The following is a 22653-nucleotide window of genomic DNA, read 5'->3' as shown; positions in this document are numbered from 1 at the left end:
CACCTCCAATTGACTCAAATGATGTCAATTAGCGTATCAGAAGCTTCTAAAGCCATGACATCATTTTCTGGAATTTTACAAGCTGTTTAAAGGCACAGTCAACTTAGTGTATGTAAACTTCTGACCCACTGGAATTGTGATACAGTGAATTATAAGTGAAATAATCTGTCTGTAAACAATTGTTGGAAAAATTCCTTGTGTCATGCACAAAGTAGATGTCCTAACCGACTTGCCAAAATTATAGTTTGTTAACAATAAATTTGTGGAGTGGTTGAAAAACAAGTTTTAATGACTCCAACCTAAGTGTATGTAAACTTCCGACTTCAACTGTAGATTGATAATGCTTTTATCAATTTACCAATTACTTAGTCTCAAACTTAGCATAATTCTCCTCTCTTGCTAAAGCCAACAGTTAAATGAAATATAAAATATTATCATCCATCCTTGAAGCTGATTGGCTCATTCTCTGATTGACGTACGTTGTGATCTCCAGGTCCTCCAATAGCCCGTGCATGCTCTCTGAGTGGGTGTGGCCCATAGGCTCCGCCCAGGAAGGAATGTCCAGGAGGGAGGCTACTGATAGGTCCTCCTCTGACACGGCTGGGGGCGGTCTGGGGGAAGAGTCCGCCCTCCTCACCAGTCTGGGGCTATCTACATCCTCCTGCACTGAGGACAGGGCTACAGACACTGGCAGACAGAGACACACAGAGACAGAGAGAGAGAGAGACAGAAAGAGAGAGACGGAAAGAGAGAGACAGAAAGAGAGAGACGGAAAGAGAGAGACAGAAAGAGAGAGACGGAAAGAGAGAGACAGAAAGAGAGAGATGGAAAGAGAGAGAGACAGAAAGAGAGAGAGACAGAAAGAGAGAGACAGAAAGAGAGAGACAGAAAGAGAGAGAGAGACAGAAAGAGAGAGACGGAAAGAGAGAGAGACGGAAAGAGAGAGACAGAAAGAGAGAGAGACGGAAAGAGAGAGAGACAGAAAGAGAGAGAGACAGAAAGAGAGAGAGATGGAAAGAGAGAGAGAGACAGAAAGAGAGAGAGACAGAAAGAGAGAAAGAAAGAGAGAGAGAGAGACGGAAAGAGAGAGAGACAGAAAGAGAGAGAGACAGAAAGAGAGAAAGAAAGAGAGAGAGAGAGACGGAAAGAGAGAGAGACGGAAAGAGAGAGAGACAGAAAGAGAGAGAGACAGAAAGAGAGAGAGACAGAAAGAGAGAGAGACGGAAAGAGAGAGAGAGACAGAAAGAGAGAGAGACAGAAAGAGAGAAAGAAAGAGAGAGAGAGAGACGGAAAGAGAGAGAGACGGAAAGAGAGAGAGACAGAAAGAGAGAGAGACAGAAAGAGAGAGAGAGAGAGAGAGAGAGAGAGAGAGAGAGAGAGAGAGAGAGAGAGAGAGAGAGAGAGAGAGAGAGAGAGAGAGAGAGAGAGAGAGAGAGAGAGAGAGAGAGAGAGAGAGAGAGAGAGAGAGACAGAGAGAGAGAGAGAGAGACAGAGAGACAGAGAGAGAGAGAGAGAGACAGAGAGAGAGAGAGAGAGACAGAGAGAGAGAGAGAGAGACAGAGAGAGAGAGAGAGAGAGAGAGAGAGAGAGAGAGAGAGAGAGAGAGAGAGAGAGAGAGAGAGAGAGAGAGAGAGAGAGAGAGACAGAAAGAGAGAGAGACAGAAAGAGAGAGAGACAGAATTAGGCCGATACCCGCTAATTATCAAAATCCAGAAAAGAAACGTTAAATTCTACAACATTTAAATTTTTTGTCATTTAGCAGACGCTCTTATCCAGAGCGACTTACAGTTAGTGAGTGCATTCATTTTTTTTTTTTCATACTGGCCCCCCGTGGGAAACGAACCCACAACCCTGGCGTTGCAATCGCCATGCTCTACCAACTGAGCTACACAACCAACTGAAAGGAAGCGATTCCCAAACCTTCCATAACAAAGCCATCACCTACAGAGAAATGAACTTGGAGAAGAGTCCCCTAAGCAAGCTGGTCCTGGGGCTCTGTTCACAAACACAAACAGACCCCACAGAGCCCCTGGACAGCAACAGCAACACAATTAGACCCAACGAAATCATGAGAAAACAAAAAGAGAATTACTTGACACATTGGAAAGAATTTACAAAAAAACTGAGCAAACTAGAATGCTATTTTGCCCTAAACAGAGAGTACACAGTGGCAGAATACCTGATCACTGTGACTGACCCAAAATTAAGGAAAGCTTTGACTATGTACAGACTCAGTGAGCATAGCCTTGCTATTGAGAGAGGCCGCCGTAGGCAGACCTGGCTCTCAAGAGAAGACAGGCTATGTGCACACTGCCCACAAAATGAGGTGGAAACTGAGCTGCACTTCCTAACCTCCTGCCAAATGTATGACCATATAGAGACACATATTTCCCTCAGATTACAGCGATCCACAAAAAATTCTAAAACAAACCCAATTTTGATAAACTCCAATATCTATTGGGTGAAATACCACAGTGTGCCATCACAGCAGCAATATTTGTGACCTGTTGCCACAAGAAAAGGGCAACCAGTGAAGAACAAACACCATTGTAAATACAACCCATATTTATGTTTATTTATTTTCCCATTTGTACTTTAACTATTTGCACATTGTTACAACACTGTATATAGACATAATACGATATTTGAAATGTCTTTATTCTTTTGGAACTTCTGAGTGTAATGTTTACTGTTAATATTTATTGTTTATTTCACTTTTATTTACTATCTACTTCACTTGCTTTGGCAATGTTAACATACGTTTCCCATGCCAATAAAGCCCTTAAATTGAAATTGAATTGACAGAAAGAGAGAGAGACAGAAAGAGAGAAACACAAATAGAGAGAGAGATAAAGAGCGATAAAGAAAGAGAGAGAAAGAGAAAGTGAGAGACAGAGAGAGAGAGAGAGAGAGAGAGAGAGAGAGAGAGAGAGAGAGAGAGAGAGAGAGAGAGAGAGAGAGAGAGTGAGAGAGAGAGAGGGAGAGAGAGAGAGAGAGAGAGAGAGAGAGAGAGAGAGAGAGAGAGAGAGAGAGAGGCTTCTTTTCAAACAGCTCTTACAGAAAAAGGGCTATAGCCCAAGCTATTTCCCAAGGGCTATTTCCCAAGCTATAGAACACAATGTTTTACATACAGCAGGTTTTTAAAGAACCAAAGAGTTCGGACTGCTTCGTGTTTTCATTTTTGCCATGGAAAAAAAAAACATTGCAATACTGATATCGTCCCGGCCCTAACATTTATAGACAGTGCCAGACTGACTGACTGACTGAGCTACCAGAATACCCAGAATACCCATAATACCCATAATACCCATAATACCCAGAATACCCAGAATACCCAGAATACCCAGAATACCCAGAATACCCATAATACCCATGGCCTGTCCAGAAGCAACCTCTAGCCCCTACAGAGTCTAGACACTTGTGGAGATCTGAGAGGGATTGATGGGTGGTGACATGTTGAGAGATCCACCTTACCCTCTTGGTGGACATTTTGATGGTGGTATTGCTTACACCTTGTGCAATCCTCTCAGATCTCCACACATGTCCAGAGGTAGGGGATAGGGGTTGCTTCTGGACAGGACCCTCCGGGTGTCCAATCCTCTCAGATCTCCACACATGTCCAGAGGTAGGGGATAGGGGTAGCTTCTGGACAGGACCCTCCGGGTGTGTGGTGGACCTGCAACACGACTCGAGGCCATTGGTTGAATTGTTTCGTGCCATTGCTGTACAAACACACACGGATTTGCACAGGTGTAAAGCTGGACACACCCACGGCACCTTATCAGGCTGACCGGGCAGGTCTGGGTAGCTGGAGACCACACCCACGGCACCTTATCAGGCTGACCAGGCAGGTTTGGGTAGCTGGAGACCACACCCACGGCACCTTATCAGGCTGACCAGGCAGGTCTGGGTAGCTGGAGACCACACCCACGGCACCTTATCAGGCTGACCAGGCAGGTCTGGGTAGCTGGAGACCACACCCAGGGCACCTTATCAGGCTGACCAGGCAGGTCTGGGTAGCTGGAGACCACACCCAGGGCACCTTATCAGGCTGATCAGGCAGGTCTGGGTAGCAGGAGACCTGCTGTAAACAGTGAAAGGATAATATTTCCACGTCTACTATTCCCACCCTGGCTTCATTCCAGCTAGTTAGACGTGCAACCACTGACTAACTACAGCTAAGGGAATGTCTCTAGTCTAGCCATAGATACTGTTGTTTTGGCTGTATGGCATCGTTTAATAAGATGACCAATGGTTAGCTCGGTAGCTAGGATACATCAGTCAGCTGACCATTGACAGTCACACAGTATGTGTCACGCCCTGGCCTACAGAACTCTAGCTAGTTTGGTCAGGGTGTGAATATTCTAGGTTTTGTATTTCTATGTTTGGCCGGGTGTGGTTCCCAATCAGAGGCAGCTGTCGCTCGTTGTCTCTGATTGGGAATCATTAGTTAGGCAGCCTTTTGGCACTAGTGGGTTGTGGGTTCTTGTTCCGTGTTTAGGTTTGTTGTGTGTCTACCTTTGGACTTCACTTCACGTTTCGTTTCCTTTGTTGTTTTGTCGAGTGTTTATCATTAAATAAACATGTACGCATATCACGCTGCGCCTTGGTCCGACCCTTCTTTAAACGAACGTGACAGTATAGCATTGTTTAATAAGATGACCAATGGTTAGTTAGGTAGCCAGGATACATCAGTCAGCTAACCATTTACAGGAACAGCAGTTCATTAATAAGTCAATACACACCGAATCTTATGCAGAAATCGTACTTTATCTTGGCACAGTGGGCACGGTATGGTCAGCTATTAATCAATTAATTAACAGATACTAGATTCATAGAATGGAGTTAGAAGGGTGAACTCTTACTTTGAAAGGAAGGTATTGGCTGTGCACTTAACCAATGACAAGCATTCCACATTTAACCCCACCCACATGTGAAAATCGAAAATATATACTGTATATATATTTGTTTGTTTTATATGCTCCAAATTGCTCCATTTGAACTGGGAAAACAAAGGATCAAAACGAACACGGACTGTAACCTCATGGACCGTGATGTTGTCCAGGACATACAGACTACACCACTGCTGGTATCCTACCCTCTACTAGGACTACACCACTGCTGGTATCCTACCCTCCACTAGGACTACACCACTGCTGGTATCCTACCCTCTACTAGGACTACACCACTGCCAGTATCCTACCCTCCACTAGGACTACACCACTGCCAGTATCCTACCCTCTACTAGGACTACACCACTGCCAGTATCCTACCCTCTACTAGGACTACACCACTGCCAGTATCCTACCCTCTACTAGGACTACACCACTGCCAGTATCCTACCCTCTACTAGGACTACACCACTGCCAGTATCCTACCCTCTACTAGGACTACACCACTGCCAGTATCCTACCCTCTACTAGGACTACACCACTGCCAGTATCCTACCCTCTACTAGGACTACACCACTGCCAGTATCCTACCCTCTACTAGGACTACACCACTGCCAGTATCCTACCCTCTACTAGGACTACACCACTGCTGGTATCCTACCCTCCACTAGGACTACACCACTGCTGGTATCCTACCCTCTACTAGGACTACACCACTGCTGGTATCCTACCCTCTACTAGGACTACACCACTGCTGGTATCCTACCCTCCACTAGGACTACACCACTGCTGGTATCCTACCCTCCACTAGGACTACACCACTGCTGGTATCCTACCCTCTACTAGGACTACACCACTGCTGGTATCCTACCCTCTACTAGGACTACACCACTGCTGGTATCCTACCCTCCACTAGGACTACACCACTGCTGGTATCCTACCCTCCACTAGGACTACACCACTGCTGGTATCCTACCCTCTACTAGGACTACACCACTGCTGGTATCCTACCCTCTACTAGGACTACACCACTGCTGGTATCCTACCCTCTACTAGGACTACACCACTGCTGGTATCCTACCCTCTACTAGGACTACACCACTGCTGGTATCCTACCCTCTACTAGGACTACACCACTGCTGGTATCCTACCCTCCACTAGGACTACACCACTGCTGGTATCCTACCCTCTACTAGGACTACACCACTGCCAGTATCCTACCCTCCACTAGGACTACACCACTGCCAGTATCCTACCCTCTACTAGGACTACACCACTGCCAGTATCCTACCCTCTACTAGGACTACACCACTGCCAGTATCCTACCCTCTACTAGGACTACACCACTGCCAGTATCCTACCCTCTACTAGGACTACACCACTGCCAGTATCCTACCCTCTACTAGGACTACACCACTGCTGGTATCCTACCCTCCACTAGGACTACACCACTGCTGGTATCCTACCCTCCACTAGGACTACACCACTGCCAGTATCCTACCCTCCACTAGGACTACACCACTGCCAGTATCCTACCCTCCACTAGGACTACACCACTGCCGGTATCCTACCCTCTACTAGGACTACACCACTGCCAGTATCCTACCCTCTACTAGGACTACACCACTGCCAGTATCCTACCCTCTACTAGGACTACACCACTGCCAGTATCCTACCCTCCACTAGGACTACACCACTGCCAGTATCCTACCCTCTACTAGGACTACACCACTGCCGGTATCCTACCCTCTACTAGGACTACACCACTGCCAGTATCCTACCCTCCACTAGGACTACACCACTGCCAGTATCCTACCCTCTACTAGGACTACACCACTGCCAGTATCCTACCCTCTACTAGGACTACACCACTGCCAGTATCCTACCCTCCACTAGGACTACACCACTGCCGGTATCCTACCCTCTACTAGGACTACACCACTGCCAGTATCCTACCCTCCACTAGGACTACACCACTGCCAGTATCCTACCCTCTACTAGGACTACACCACTGCTGGTATCCTACCCTCTACTAGGACTACACCACTGCCAGTATCCTACCCTCTACTAGGACTACACCACTGCCAGTATCCTACCCTCTACTAGGACTACACCACTGCCGGTATCCTACCCTCTACTAGGACTACACCACTGCTGGTATCCTACCCTCTACTAGGACTACACCACTGCCAGTATCCTACCCTCTACTAGGACTACACCACTGCCAGTATCCTACCCTCCACTAGGACTACACCACTGCTGGTATCCTACCCTCCACTAGGACTACACCACTGCCAGTATCCTACCCTCTACTAGGACTACACCACTGCTGGTATCCTACCCTCCACTAGGACTACACCACTGCCAGTATCCTACCCTCTACTAGGACTACACCACTGCTGGTATCCTACCCTCCACTAGGACTACACCACTGCTGGTATCCTACCCTCCACTAGGACTACACCACTGCCAGTATCCTACCCTCTACTAGGACTACACCACTGCCAGTATCCTACCCTCTACTAGGACTACACCACTGCTGGTATCCTACCCTCCACTAGGACTACACCACTGCTGGTATCCTACCCTCTACTAGGACTACACCACTGCTGGTATCCTACCCTCCACTAGGACTACACCACTGCCAGTATCCTACCCTCTACTAGGACTACACCACTGCTGGTATCCTACCCTCCACTAGGACTACACCACTGCTGGTATCCTACCCTCCACTAGGACTACACCACTGCTGGCATCCTACCCTCTACTAGGATCTAAAGAAAAGCTATTTGTATCAAGGGTGCACGGCAAACAAATGGCGACAATTAGGGAAATCTCTGCTTTAAAGGAGCTCAGCTGAGGCCAAAATTCAGCCCTACTGAGTGGACAGCCAGCTATATAATTCTACAGTACCATTCGTGGACAGGGAGACAGTTTGTTCAGCCATGTAGAAATAATTCAGGGTATTCTCTATCTCTGTAATGTAATGTAACTACGTCCGGTCCGGTACCTTCACTTTGGTCCAGAATATTCTCTATCTCTGTAATGTAATGTAACTACGTCCGGTCCGGTACCTTCACTTTGGTCCAGAATATTCTCTATCTCTGTAATGTAATGTAACTACGTCCGGTCCGGTACCTTCACTTTGGTCCAGAATATTCTCTATCTCTGTAATGTAATGTAACTACGTCCGGTCCGGTACCTTCACTTTGGTCCAGAATATTCTCTATCTCTGTAATGTAATGTAACTGCATCCGGTCCGGTACCTTCACTTTGGTCCAGAATATTCTCTATCTCTGTAATGTAATGTAACTACGTCCGGTCCGGTACCTTCACTTTGGTCCAGAATATTCTCTATCTCTGTAATGTAATGTAACTGCATCCGGTCCGGTACCTTCACTTTGGTCCAGAATATTCTCTATCTCTGTAATGTAATGTAACTACATCCAGTCCGGTACCTTCACTTTGGTCCAGAATATTCTCTATCTCTGTAATGTAATGTAACTACATCCGGTCTGGTACCTTCACTTTGGTCCAGAATATTCTCTATCTCTGTAATGTAATGTAACTACGTCCGGTCCGGTACCTTCACTTTGGTCCAGAATATTCTCTATCTCTGTAAGGTGAAAAATCTGTCGATGTGCCCTTGAGCAAGGCACTTAACCCTAATTGCTCCTGTAAGTCGCTCTGGATAAGAGCGTCTGCTAAATAAAAAAAATTAAATTAAATTAAATTATGTAATGTAACTACATCCAGTCCGGTACCTTCACTTTGGTCCAGAATATTCTCTATCTCTGTAATGTAATGTAACTACATCCGGTCTGGTACCTTCACTTTGGTCCAGAATATTCTCTATCTCTGTAATGTAATGTAACTGCATCCGGTCCGGTACCTTCACTTTGGTCCAGAATATTCTCTATCTCTGTAATGTAATGTAACTGCATCCGGTCCGGTACCTTCACTTTGGTCCAGAATATTCTCTATCTCTGTAATGTAATGTAACTGCATCCGGTCCGGTACCTTCACTTTGGTCCAGAATATTCTCTATCTCTGTAATGTAATGTAACTGCGTCCGGTCCAGTACCTTCACTTTGGTCCAGAATATTCTCTATCTCTGTAATGTAATGTAACTACATCCGGTCCGGTACCTTCACTTTGGTCCAGAATATTCTCTATCTCTGTAATGTAATGTAATGTAACTGCATCCAGTCCGGTACCTTCACTTTGGTCCAGGGTTTTCTCTATCTCTGTAATGTAATGTAATGTAACTGCGTCCGGTCCGGTACCTTCACTTTGGTCCAGAATATTCTCTATCTCTGTAATGTAATGTAACTACATCCGGTCCGGTACCTTCACTTTGGTCCAGAATATTCTCTATCTCTGTAATGTAATGTAACTACATCCGGTCCGGTACCTTCACTTTGGTCCAGAGTTTTCTCTATCTCTGTAATGTAATGTAATGTAATGTAATGTAATGTAACTGCATCCGGTCTGGTACCTTCACTTTGGTCCAGAATATTCTCTATCTCTGTAATGTAATGTAACTACATCCGGTCCGGTACCTTCACTTTGGTCCAGAATATTCTCTATCTCTGTAATGTAATGTAATGTAACTGCATCCGGTCCAGTACCTTCACTTTGGTCCAGAATATTCTCTATCTCTGTAATGTAATGTAACTACATCCGGTCCGGTACCTTCACTTTGGTCCAGAATATTCTCTATCTCTGTAATGTAATGTAACTACATCCGGTCCGGTACCTTCACTTTGGTCCAGAATATTCTCTATCTCTGTAATGTAATGTAATGTAACTACGTCCGGTCCGGTACCTTCACTTTGGTCCAGAATATTCTCTATCTCTGTAATGTAATGTAACTACATCCGGTCTGGTACCTTCACTTTGGTCCAGAATATTCTCTATCTCTGTAATGTAATGTAATGTAACTACGTCCGGTCCGGTACCTTCACTTTGGTCCAGAATATTCTCTATCTCTGTAATGTAATGTAATGTAACTGCATCCGGTCCAGTACCTTCACTTTGGTCCAGAGTTTTCTCTATCTCTGTAATGTAATGTAACTGCATCCGGTCCAGTACCTTCACTTTGGTCCAGAATATTCTCTATCTCTGTAATGTAATGTAACTACATCCGGTCCGGTACCTTCACTTTGGTCCAGAATATTCTCTATCTCTGTAATGTAATGTAACTACATCCGGTCCGGTACCTTCACTTTGGTCCAGAATATTCTCTATCTCTGTAATGTAATGTAACTACATCCGGTCCGGTACCTTCACTTTGGTCCAGAATATTCTCTATCTCTGTAATGTAATGTAACTACGTCCGGTCCGGTACCTTCACTTTGGTCCAGAGTTTTCTCTATCTCTGTAATGTAATGTAATGTAATGTAACTGCATCCAGTCCAGTACCTTCACTTTGGTCCAGAATATTCTCTATCTCTGTAATGTAATGTAACTACGTCCGGTCTGGTACCTTCACTTTGGTCCAGAATATTCTCTATCTCTGTAATGTAATGTAATGTAACTGCATCCGGTCCGGTACCTTCACTTTGGTCCAGAATATTCTCTATCTCTGTAATGTAATGTAACTGCATCCAGTCCAGTACCTTCACTTTGGTCCAGAATATTCTCTATCTCTGTAATGTAATGTAACTACGTCCGGTCCGGTACCTTCACTTTGGTCCAGAATATTCTCTATCTCTGTAATGTAATGTAATGTAACTACGTCCGGTCCGGTACCTTCACTTTGGTCCAGAGTTTTCTCTATCTCTGCGTAGGTCCTGGAGGTCTGCTCCTGTGCTGACTTGTTCATCTGTGTCTCTATCAGGTGGACGATGTCCATCCGGTTGATCTTCGTCAGCCTCTTTATCAGGCTGTCCTCTGCCGGACAGAAGGTAGACATATTATTAGTTCATTAATAATAATAATAATAAATCTATATTATTTATTTCACTTCTATTAAACAAAAGAATCTCGCTTTAAAGCAACAAAAAAAGACAATCAATTTAAGAAGACACATATTTATCACTCATAAATAGATGAATGGTATCCATGGATGAGTCCACAGCAGAGTGTCCCAAATGGCACCCTATTCCCTACATAGTGCACTACTTTCGACCAGAGCAGTGCACTATATAGGGAATGGGGTTTCCATCTGGGACACAGGCCCAGTTCAGTGAGGCCCAGTAGAACAGATGACCGTACCGGTGGCATGTTTTCCCTCTCTCTCAGCCCAGCGTTGCAACAGAGCCTGGCTCTGCTCCTGCAGGGAGTTAGGCTTCTCTATCCTCACCCCCTGGATCTCGTCCTCGTTGAACTCCAGCTCCCTCGCCAGCTCTGAGACACATGGTGGGGGGGGGGGGGGAGACACTGAGGTAGGCATCTTATTCCCGACATAGGGGAGTACTATTTGACCAGGGTCCACAGCTTTTCACTCCTATTTCATACACACACTTTCTACACCTGCGACACCAAAACTGGATAACTTACCTGTCCAGCTGAAACCCAGCAGGTCTGCAATGATGGCCAACGTCTCCTCTTTCCTGTCTGCATCGTCGTGCCAATCCACTACAAACACCACCGCAGCCGGACGTTACACACAGGTCATCACAGGCTCAACGGCAGCACAGTAACAACATGATGGGCCTCGTCCCAAATAGTACCCTATTTCCTTTGTAGTGCACTACTTTAGACCAGAGCCCCTATAGGGAATAGGGTTCCAATTGGGACGCAGGCCATAACTTCTATGAAAATACAACAGTTTGAAACTCTCTAGAGATCGTGTTAATTGCGGGATGTTTTCTAGGTCTCGTAGGTACAGATACATTCAACTACGTAATGTAACTGGCCTCTATGTTATAGGCTGTGGAGTTAATGGTGCTGACGCTGGATGAATTATGGCTGGTGTTGTGATCCATTACCTGCTCTACTTGGACACCATGAAAGTGTATTTGTGGTCGATTAGTACTTAAGCAATGGAAAGAATGTGTCATTCCAAACTCAGTGTGGTGATTAGTATAAGGGGTTTCAGTAAAGTATAAGTCTATTAGATGGCCTGAAGTTAATCATGATGGGCATTCAAGAGCTTTCTCCTAACACATCTAAGCCAGTCAATCTTGAGATTTAATGTACACATACATAGACAATAGACACTAGACAATAGACAATAGTCAATAGACAATAGACTATAGTCAATAGTCAATAGACTATAGTCAATAGACAATAGACAATATACATTAGTCAATAGACAATAGACAATAGTCAATGACAATAGTCAATAGTCAATAGTCAATAGTTAATAGTCAATAGACAGTCAATAGACAATAGACAATAGTCAATAGACAGACAATAGTCAATAGACAATAGTCAATAGTCAATAGTCAATAGACACTAGACATTTATATGGAAAAGAAACAACACAAGACAACAAAGCACGGGACAAGACAACACAGCACGGGACAAGACACAACAGCACGGGACAAGACAACACAGCACGGGACAAGACAACACAGCACGGGACAAGACAACACAGCACGGGACAAGACAACACAGCACGGGACAAGACAACACAGCACAGGACAAGACAACACAGCACGGGACAAGACAACACAGCACGGTACAAGACAACACAGCACGGGACAAGACAACACAGCACGGGACAAGACAACACAGCACGGGACAAGACAACACAGCACGGGAATAAAAGACAACACAGCACGGGACAAGACAACAAAGCACGGGACAAGACAACACAGCACGGGACAAGACAACACAGCACGGGACAAGACACAACACAGCACGGGACAAGACAACACAGCACGGGACAAGACAACACAGCACGGGAATAAAAGACAACACAGCACGGCACGAAATGACAACACAAGACACACAACAGAAAAGTGACTAATGATTGGTCTTGAATAAGACAAAGAAAGGTCTTGCTTCCAAGGAGCAGAGAAAGATAGAGAGGATAGGAAGTCACAGGACCCAGAGTTTTGGTACCTTGCTGCCGCTCCGGGGTCCGATCACCCGAGATTCGCTGCATCTGAGTCTCCACTGAGTCTTCCCAGACGGGTCTCGACTCAAACACCTCCCCCGTCACCGAGGAAGGTCGAATCCGTGTCTGAGTCGGCAAAGCCCTCGTGTCTGGGGCAGAACTGCGAGGCGTTGGGCTGTCGTACTTGAAGATAACAGAATCTGGACTGTTGTGATCACCGCTGCTACTGATGTCGTCGACGTCCAGAGATGATCGGAGGGAAAGCTCTCGTATGTCAGAGCCCTGGTCTCTGTCGGGCTGGGAAGAGGAGGAGGAGGAGCGGGCTGTGGGTTTGTGTTTGCCCATGACAGGGAGTCTGGAGGTGAGAGGTTTGGATTTAGTTGTAGGATGGTCGCTGTCGGAGTGACTCCTGTTGTCTTTGTCAGTTAAGATTTTCTTCCCGGCTCCAAAATCCTCCTCGGACCTCGTCCTCCGGTCATGATCGAGAGATTTCTCCACTGTTGATTTCTGCTCAAGCCCCAGGTCTGATTTCACTGAGCCAGCTTTGACGGGTATCTTTGATTTGAAACTGCTTTCATCCTTAGCCACAGCGTCTGCTGAGGTGTAAAACCCTGCCAGGACACTAGGGGGTGCCACTGAGATGTCAGACCCTTCCAGGACATTAGAGGTGTCAGACCCTGCCAGGACACTAGGGGGCGCCACTGAGGTGTCAGCCGCAGCTGAGGTGTCAGACCCTGCCAGGACAATAGGGGGCGCCACTGAGTCATAATACGCAGCGGGCATCTCAATGACAGAGCGCTGTTCCTCTTCCACTTCTTCATCCTCAAGGGATGAGTCGGATGACTGGCGGACCTGCTCAGAGTACACACAGCGGGTGACAGTAGTAGTGGTGGTGGACATCTGGAGGTCAGCTATAGTCGGGTCTAGAGAACCTATCTGGACCTCTAAGGAGCTTTCCATCTTAGCTTCCAGCAGGGGGACTGTTTCAGCTTTTGGCTCCATTTTGATGAAGGTCCTGGGTTTGGCCACTGGTTTCCCCCTCTGACCAGCCTCGGCTAATGGTATAGTCTGGAAGGAGGAGTCAGAATCATCTTTGGTTTGATCCTCATCCTCCTGGAGGTGTAGATCAGCAACGGCAATACCCTGTTCTGTTATGAGAACATCGGGGCCAGCGTAATCTCCAGCGTCCTCGAACAGGACCTGGTCAACTGGGTGTTCTCCTATGTGGAAGAAGGCATAGCCCTCGCCCTCCTCTTCAAAGCTCCTCCTTGTCATGTCGATTGCGCCCCCTCTGGTCATCTCAAAGAACTTCCCTTCCTGGAACTGGAAGGGGTTGGGGGTGCCCCCCTCGCTTGGTGTGCGACCCGGTGTGGTGTCAGGGGTAGGGCAGTCTTCCACGAGACCCATAATCCTTTGTTCCTCCGCCTCCACACGCGCGTCGAAGGCTTCATCGTCATCGTCGTCGTTGTCGTCTGGCATGGCACTCCATGGGACCAGCTCTCCCTGAACAGGCATGTCTTCATGATGCATGTCCAACATGGCTGCCTTACCATCCACATCCTCCTCCGCCTCCTTTAAGCTTTCATCGTCAGTGCATAACACCTCTGGTTTGACTGACTGACCCGTCTCCTCCTCGGGTGCTTGAACAGCTGACATTACATCTATCTCATCTTCCTGCTCAGTACGTTCACTGATATTCTCACTGATATTCTCTGTGGTACATTGTTCTTTTTCAGTGCTTAGTGAACGATAGTCGAGGTGCTCAGAGACCTGTCTTCCTGATGGTGAGTGTCCTGAGGCACTGTATGGTAGGTGCGCTTCGCAGTGAACTGAACTATCCAACTCAGTTACTGCACCAGGGGCTGAGGGTTGGATTTCAGCCACAGTTTCAATTTCAGACTGAAGCGAATCGGCGTCGGTTTTGGGCTTAGTTGATTTCGCCTCCCTTCCCATCAGGTCAACGATCGACTGACATTCTTCATAATCCTCAGGGTCTGATAACACAGAGCCTTCTAAGTGTTTCCTGTCTGTCTTCATTTTGGAGTCCTGCTCCATCTCCTCAAAGGTTTTGATCTTGGTGGCCATTTTGAACATTTCCTCCTCTGGGGTGAACTGTCTCTGGCCGGTCTCGCTGCCCTCTGCATCCACGTCTTCCACATCATCCTCAGGGTGTGAGCTCACATTTAAGGGCATGGAGAGGCACTCAGGGTCTGGCTTTTTGGGGTCAAAACTCACCTCCTCATCCCTCTTCAATGGGAAGGGACCCTCACGCTCACCTTCCATTTGATAGGTCCGTTTGGAGTAATCCTCATTCTCCATGTTGCTAACGTGGTCCTCACCAAGACAGGCTCTAAGCTGAGAGTAGTAGTCTTCATACACAGCTGTCTTCTCTGTCGCCTGAAAGCCTGTGTCTCGTTTCGGTTCAGAGGGGCTGCTCTCCAGTGAGTCAGGGCAGGGGGAGTCCCCGGTTGGGCTTGGCTCTATAGAGTCAGGGGACTTCCTGGAGGAACCTTCCTCCATGACAGGACTGCTCTCCAGAGAATCCTCATGGGAAAGTCGTCTCTCTGGGTGTCCCAGGGCCAAAGGACAGAGGACCTGTAAGTCTGCAGGTCTGAGGGCATGACACATACCGTCTGGGCTGTGCACCACTTCCTGATCAGCTGAACCCCTTTCATGGATCTCTGGTGCGACCCAACTAGATTCAGGAGTAATTCTGTCTGCTGAAATCGGGTCTTGCATGTTTAGGTTTGAGTATGACACTTCTGTAGTTTTGTGGTACGATGGTTTTATCTCTAAGGAATCCCAGTCCTCTAAGATGGATCTTGTCCCAACAGGGACCCGGTCATCGTCTTCGGAGGCTTGAGTGGGGAGCACTGAATCAAACGCCCTTTGAAAGTCAAAGGTAACCTTCCTTGAGTCTCTTGAACGTGTCACTGTAGTAGCTGAACTTTCTGATGCTTCCCCAGCTGAACAACTACGCATTAAGTCTTTATCACCACAGACGGCATTATCCTCCATGGCTCCTGCTTGCACTACATTCACCACATCTTGTTCTGTCACTTCATGTACTGCGGACCGGTCTACCTGCTCAGTGGAGAACGCGTGTGCTTCCCTTTTCCTCTCCCGTGTAATCACGACCTGTTCAAATCTCTCTTGTACGACGTCGTCCTCCGGCGCACCACTGACATCTACAGGTCTCTCTAGGTATTGTTCTAAATCTCCACTGAGGAGTGACTCCATGCCTGACATATCTCTAACTGCTACGACCGGTCTGGGGGATGTCTTCCTTTCGATCAAGACTTCTTGTAACATCGGTTCCTGAACTGGGTTCAAGATTATCGCTTCGGTACCACGAGCGCCACCATCGTCCATGTCTTCCACTTTCCACCAGTCTTCTGTTTCTGCCTCTGTATCTTCTGTAGACACGTCTACCTCCTTAGTGGAGAACATTAGTGATTGTTGCTTGTCGTCCCTGGTCAGGATGACCTGTTTGAAATTCTGTTGTTGGACGATGTCATCCTGTGGTGAACCACTGATTACCATAGATCTCTCTTCTAGGTAGTGATCAATATCTCCACTGAGGAGTGACTCCATCCCTGACATATCTCTCACCACTGTAACTGGTCTGGGGGAGGTCTTCCGTTGGATCATTACTTCTTGTAACAGCGGTTCCTGAACAGGCTTGGTTTCTACGACTAAAGCATCAGTTTCTGGAAAGATTTCTTCATCACCATGAATCACATCTCCTAGTACCTTCTTCCCATCCATTATTTCTGTCTCTTTATCAGCTGTGGGCATGTCTACCTCCTGAGTGGGGAATGTGAGTGGGCTCATCTGTGGGGTGTCTGATAACCCTTGGTGTTTCTCACTCTCCCCCGTACCTGAATGGGTAGTCCTGGTTCCTACGCTAGTCCCGGGAGAGTCCGCTGCTCCTTCGTGCTTCAGACTCACAGGGCTTTCATCCCCCACCAGGTTCTCAGCCTTAGTAAATAACTCATCCCGCCCGTCGTCGTTCATAGAGTGGCTGAACATGAAGGTTGGGTTGTCGTTGGGGTGGTCTGCTGGGAGTTCCTCCTTGGATGCTTCAGCCTGGGGGTGGTTGTCGTCCCCAGTGGACGAGGTCTGTCTGAACAGCTGGTACTCTGGACTGTCCTCCAGCTCGGCCTTGATGTCAGAGCTGAAGTCCTCCGAGGGTTTCCTGTCCGGGCTGATCTGCATCTCTATAGAAGGCCTCCTGTCTGGTCCCATCTCTGGTTCCTCCAGCTGCATCATCTCTGGGCTGCTCCCTCCATCATCTGGTAGAGCCCTATCTAGGAGGATCCCTCCATCCTCTGGTAGAACCCTGTCTAGGAGGATCCCTCCTTTCTCTGGTAGAGCCCTGTCTAGGAGGATCCCTCCATCCTCTGGTAGAGCCCTGTCTAGGAGGATCCCTTCATCCTCTGGTAGAGCCCTGTCTAGGAGGATCCCTCCGTCCTCTGGTAGAGCCCTGTCTAGGAGGATCCCTCCGTCCTCTGGTAGAGCCCTGTCTAGGAGGATCCCTCCTTTCTCTGGTAGAGCCCTGTCTAGGAGGATCCCTCCATCCTCTGGTAGAGCCCTGTCTAGGAGGATCCCTTCATTCTCTGGTAGAGCCCTGGATAGAAGAATTCCTCTGTCCTCTGGTAGAGCCCTGTCTAGGAGGATCCCTCCGTCCTCTGGTAGAGCCCTGTCTAAGAGGATCCCTCCATCCTCTGGTAGAGCCCTGTCTAGGAGGATTCCTCTGTCCTCTGGTAGAGCCCTGTCTAAGAGGATCCCTCCATCCTCTGGTTGAGCCCTGGATAGGAGGATCCTTCTGTCCTCTGGTAGAGCCCTGTCTAGGAGGGTCCCTCCATCCTCTGGTTGAGCCCAGGATAGGAGGATCCCTCCGACCTCTGGTAGAGCCCTGTCTAGGAGGATCCCTCCATCCTCTGGTAGAGCCCTGTCTAGGAGGATCCCTCCATCCTCTGGTAGAGCCCTGTCTAGGAGGATCCCTACATCCTCTGGTAGAGCCCTGTCTAGGAGGATTCCTCTGTCCTCTGGTAGAGCTCTGTCTAAGAGGATCCCTCCATCCTCTGGTTGAGCCCTGGATAGGAGGATCCTTCTGTCCTCTGGTAGAGCCCTGTCTAGGAGGGTCCCTCCATCCTCTGGTTGAGCCCAGGATAGGAGGATCCCTCTGACCTCTGGTAGAGCCCTGTCTAGGAGGATCCCTCCATCCTCTGGTTGAGCCCTGTCTAGGAGGATCCCTCCATCCTCTGGTAGAGCCCTGTCTAGGAGGATCCCTACATCCTCTGGTAGAGCCTTGGATAGGAGGATCCCTCCTTTCTCTGGTAGAGCCCTTTCTAGGAGGATCCCTCCATCCTCTAGTAGAGCCCTGTCTTGAGGGATACCTCTGTCCTCTGGTAGAGCCCTGTCTAGGAGGATCCCTCCGTCCTCTGGTAGAGCCCTGTCTTGAGGGATACCTCTGTCCTCTGGTAGAGCCCTGTTTAGGAGGACCCCTCCATCCTCTGGTAGAGCCTTGTCTAGGAGGATCCCTCCGTCCTCTGGTAGAGTCCTGTCTAGGAGGATCCCTCCATCCTCTGGTAGAGCCCTGTCTAGGAGGATCCCTCCATCCTCTGGTAGAGCCCTGTCTAGGAGGATCACTCCATCCTCTGGTAGAGCCTTGTCTAGGTGGGTCCATCCATCCTCTGGTAGAGCCCTGTCTAGGAGGATCCCTACATCCTCTGGTAGAGCCTTGGATAGGAGGATCCCTCCTTTCTCTGGTAGAGCCCTTTCTAGGAGGATCCCTCCATCCTCTAGTAGAGCCCTGTCTAGGAGGATCCCTCCGTCCTCTGGTAGAGCCCTGTCTTGAGGGATACCTCTGTCCTCTGGTAGAGCCCTGTTTAGGAGGATCCCTCCATCCTCTGGTAGAGCCCTGTCTAGGAGGATCCCTCCGTCCTCTGGTAGAGCCCTGTCTAGGAGGATCCCTCCATCCTCTGGTAGAGCCCTGTCTAGGAGGATCCCTCCATCCTCTGGTAGAGCCTTGGATAGGAGGATCCCTCCTTTCTCTGGTAGAGCCCTTTCTAGGAGGATCCCTCCATCCTCTAGTAGAGCCCTGTCTAGGAGGATCCCTCCGTCCTCTGGTAGAGCCCTGTCTTGAGGGATACCTCTGTCCTCTGGTAGAGCCCTGTTTAGGAGGATCCCTCCATCCTCTGGTAGAGCCTTGTCTAGAAGGATCCCTCCGTCCTCTGGTAGAGCCCTGTCTAGGAGGATCCCTCCATCCTCTGGTAGAGCCCTGTCTAAGAGGATCCCTCCGTCCTCTGGTTGAGCCCTGGATAGGAGGATCCCTCCGTCCTCTGGTAGAGCCCTGTCTAGGAGGATCATTCCATCCTCTGGTAGAGCCCTGTCTAGGAGGATCCCTCCATCCTCTGGTAGAGCCCTGTCTAGGAGGATCATTCCATCCTCTGGTAGAGCCTTGTCTAGGTGGGTCCCTCCATCCTCTGGTTGAGCCCTGGATAGGAGGATCCCTCCGACCTCTGGTAGAGCCCTGTCTAGGAGGATCCCTCCATCCTCTGGTAGAGCCCTGTCTAGGAGGATCCCTCCATTCTCTGATAGAGCCTTGGATAGGAGGATCCCTCCGTCCTCTGGTAGAGCCCTGTCTAGGAGGATCCCTCCGTCCTCTGGTAGAGCCCTGTCTAGGAGGATCCCTCCATCCTCTGGTAGAGCCCTGTCTAAGAGGATCCCTCCGTCCTCTGGTTGAGCCCTGGATAGGAGGATCCCTCCATCCTCTGGTAGAGCCCTGTCTAGGAGGATCCCTCCATCCTCTGGTAGAGTCCTGTCTAAGAGGATCCCTCCATCCTCTGGTTGAGCCCTGGATAGGAGGATTCCTCCATCCTCTGGTAGAGCCCTGTCTAAGAGGATCCCTCCGTCCTCTGGTTGAGCCCTGGATAGGAGGATCCCTCCATCCTCTGGTAGAGCCCTGTATAGGAGGATCCCTCCATCCTCTGGTTGAGCCCTCTCTAAGAGGATCCCTCCATCCTCTGGTTGAGCCTTATATAGGAGGATCCTTCCGTCTTCTGGTAGAGCCCTGTCTAGGAGGATCCCTCCATCCTCTGGTAGAGCCCTGTCTAGGAGGATCCCTCCATCCTCTGGTAGAGCCCTGTCTAGGAGGATCCCTCCATCCTTTGGTAGAGCCCTGTCTAGAGGGATCCCTCTGTCCTCTGATTGTATTCTGTTGATGTTAGTCGCTGACTCCTGCAACTGAACCATAACATGAGTTATCTCAGAGTCTTCAGAGTGGTCCCTTACTAAGATCAGGTGTGGTTCATCATCTGCCCCTTTGTTGTCGAGGGGCAGGACATCACTCTGCGGGTAGAGGATTGTGGAAGTTGGAGTTTCTGATGGCGGATGCTCTGTGGGACTGGGTTCAGCTCTGTAGGTCTCACTGTAGATCACTGCCTCGGAGCCCGATGTGGAGGTTGTGGATGAAGTCATGGCTTTGTGCTCGAAGAGCCCTGTTTTGTTTTTTGAAGGATCCTGGCCAGTCTGGAATGCCTTCATCAGCTCCCGGACTGACATTGTCTCCTCCAGCCTCTCCGTCTGAGACCGGGGGGATTTCGGAGATCTGGGAAGCTTGGGAAGATCTGGCATCTGGGACTCACCCGTCTCCTTAGTGATGGTGATGAAAGTTGTGGTCTGAGGGACTGGAGCCTGCGCAGGCTTTCGCTTACGGCCATCCTCCCCCTCTTCCTCTTCCTCAACCTTCTTTTGCAGAGCTCTCACCCTGTCCTTTATGGACCCGATTGGGGTTTCCACGACCAGGGGCGACACTGGTGGCTCCATGGCTGGGGTTGGTCCAGAAGGTCCAGACCAAGGCTCAGACCCAGACCCGAGCCCACACTTCCCCAGTACGACATCCCAATCCAGGGTTGCAGTCGGTTTTAACTCAGTCCCGGGCCCCACTCCCGGTCCAGACCCAGACACCACTCCAGACCCAGACCCAGACACCACTCCCAGTCCAGACCCAGACACCACTCCAGACCCAGACCCAGACACCACTCCAGACCCAGACACCACTCCAGACCCAGACCCAGACACCACTCCAGACCCAGACACCACTACAGACCCAGACCCAGACACCACTCCAGACCCAGACACCACTCCAGGCTCAGACCCAGGCACCACTCCCGGCCTCGGCTCCCCCAGAACAATATCCCCATCAAGGGACTCCTCAGAGCTCATCCTCTCCAGCTCTCCCTCGGAGCTGCTGCATCCAGAACGTTCCCTGTCCCTCAGCTTCTTCCTGATCGGCTTTTTGATCTCAGGAGGATGGCGTTTACCTTCCCGCTTCAGATCGACCTGATCAAACCTCTCCTGGACGATGCTGTCCTGTGGTGGGCCACTGGTTATGGCAGGTCTCTCTTCTAGGTGCTGGTTCATGTCCCCACTGAGGTGAGATACCATACCTGACATATCTCTAACCTCTTTGGTCACTGTGGAAGAGGTCTTCCTCTGAATGCTGACTTCTTGTAGTACCGGCTCCTGAACATCAGAGGGAGTCATGGCTTTGGCTTTAGTCTGAGAGAGAAGAACCCAGTCCTTGTCCTCTATTTTGGACATCTGCAGTACGTTCTCTTTGTTGTTTGTGAATCTAGTATCTCCCCCTCGTAAAATCTCTCCGACCTTCTCCAGATCCTCTTTCACCTGTTCCATGATCTCAAACGGCTCTCTGGGTTCCTCCTCCATCCCTGTCCTTCCTCCTCTTCCTCCTCCTCTTCCTCTATCCGAAGAGCTTGGGTGTTCAGTTTGCTCTGTCGTCAAGATGGCAGACATCTTGATGAGGTCGTGCTTCATGTCGGAGACCTCTGATAGAAGGTCAGGGCTGGCCAGCATGGCTGGGTCTAGCACCTGATTGGTCGGCAGCGTGTAAGTGTCTGTCGACTCCGTCTCGTCGTCTTCCATTTTGAAAAAAGGATGAGACCAAACCAAAGGTGTAAAGAACATAAGGGGGAAGAGAAGATACCGGAAAACCGTGGTCAGGGCAGAACATATCCCAGTATATCTTCTGTTCAAAGAGGGAAAAGTTAAAGCAGCTTGACAAAGGAAGAGGAGTGGTAAGATCTCCAGAGGAGAGCGGGGAGGAGGAGGGCAGCAACAGCAGAAAGCGAAGCAAACAGAAAGAGAAACAGAACAGGACGGAGGAAAGATATGGGCAAGAAATAACCTGTCAATACATATTGGTGTGTTTGACTGCACGTTCATACATATGACACAGGAAGTAGTCATAAACACAACAGGAAGTAGTCTAAACACAACAGGGAAGTCGTCATAAACACAACAGGGAAGTCGTCATAAACACAACAGGGAGGTCATCTAAACACAACAGGGAAGTAGTCTAAACACAACAGGGAAGTAGTCTAAACACAACAGGGAAGTCGTCATAAACACAACAGGGAAGTAGTCTAAACACAACAGGGAAGTCGTCATAAACACAACAGGGAAGTCGTCTAAACACAACAGGGAAGTAGTCATAAACACAACAGGAAGTAGTCTAAACACAACAGGGAAGTCGTCATAAACACAACAGGGAAGTAGTCATAAACACAACAGGGAAGTAGTCATAAACACAACAGGGAAGTAGTCTAAACACAACAGGGAAGTAGTCTAAACACAACAGGGAAGTCGTCATAAACACAACAGGGAAGTCGTCATAAACACAACAGGGAAGTCGTCATAAACACAACAGGGAAGTAGTCTAAA

The 22653-nt window shown here is 48.7% G+C and overlaps 1 protein-coding gene across 1 annotated transcript in view; it reads right to left on the bottom strand.

The window, feature by feature from the left end:
* LOC121564115 (ankyrin-2-like) overlaps positions 1 to 22653 on the bottom strand; it is a gene marked incomplete at its 3' end in the record, with an annotated part of 144612 nt that overhangs the window by 4007 nt on the left and 117952 nt on the right. The window contains exons 41-46 of the mRNA XM_045216174.1: positions 21034 to 21848; positions 12909 to 20904; positions 11397 to 11474; positions 11112 to 11243; positions 10647 to 10787; positions 480 to 687 (exon numbers count right to left, since the gene is read on the bottom strand). Of these exons, the coding sequence (XP_045072109.1) occupies positions 480 to 687; positions 10647 to 10787; positions 11112 to 11243; positions 11397 to 11474; positions 12909 to 20904; positions 21034 to 21848 (9370 nt within the window). The remainder of the gene's footprint in view (positions 1 to 479; positions 688 to 10646; positions 10788 to 11111; positions 11244 to 11396; positions 11475 to 12908; positions 20905 to 21033; positions 21849 to 22653) is intronic.

The sequence above is a fragment of the Coregonus clupeaformis genome, unplaced genomic scaffold (assembly GCF_020615455.1).
Source record: "Coregonus clupeaformis isolate EN_2021a unplaced genomic scaffold, ASM2061545v1 scaf0625, whole genome shotgun sequence".
Lineage (NCBI taxonomy): Eukaryota > Metazoa > Chordata > Actinopteri > Salmoniformes > Salmonidae > Coregonus > Coregonus clupeaformis.
The sequence above is the reverse complement of the archived record's forward strand: the minus strand, read 5'-3'. Positions and strand labels throughout refer to the sequence as shown.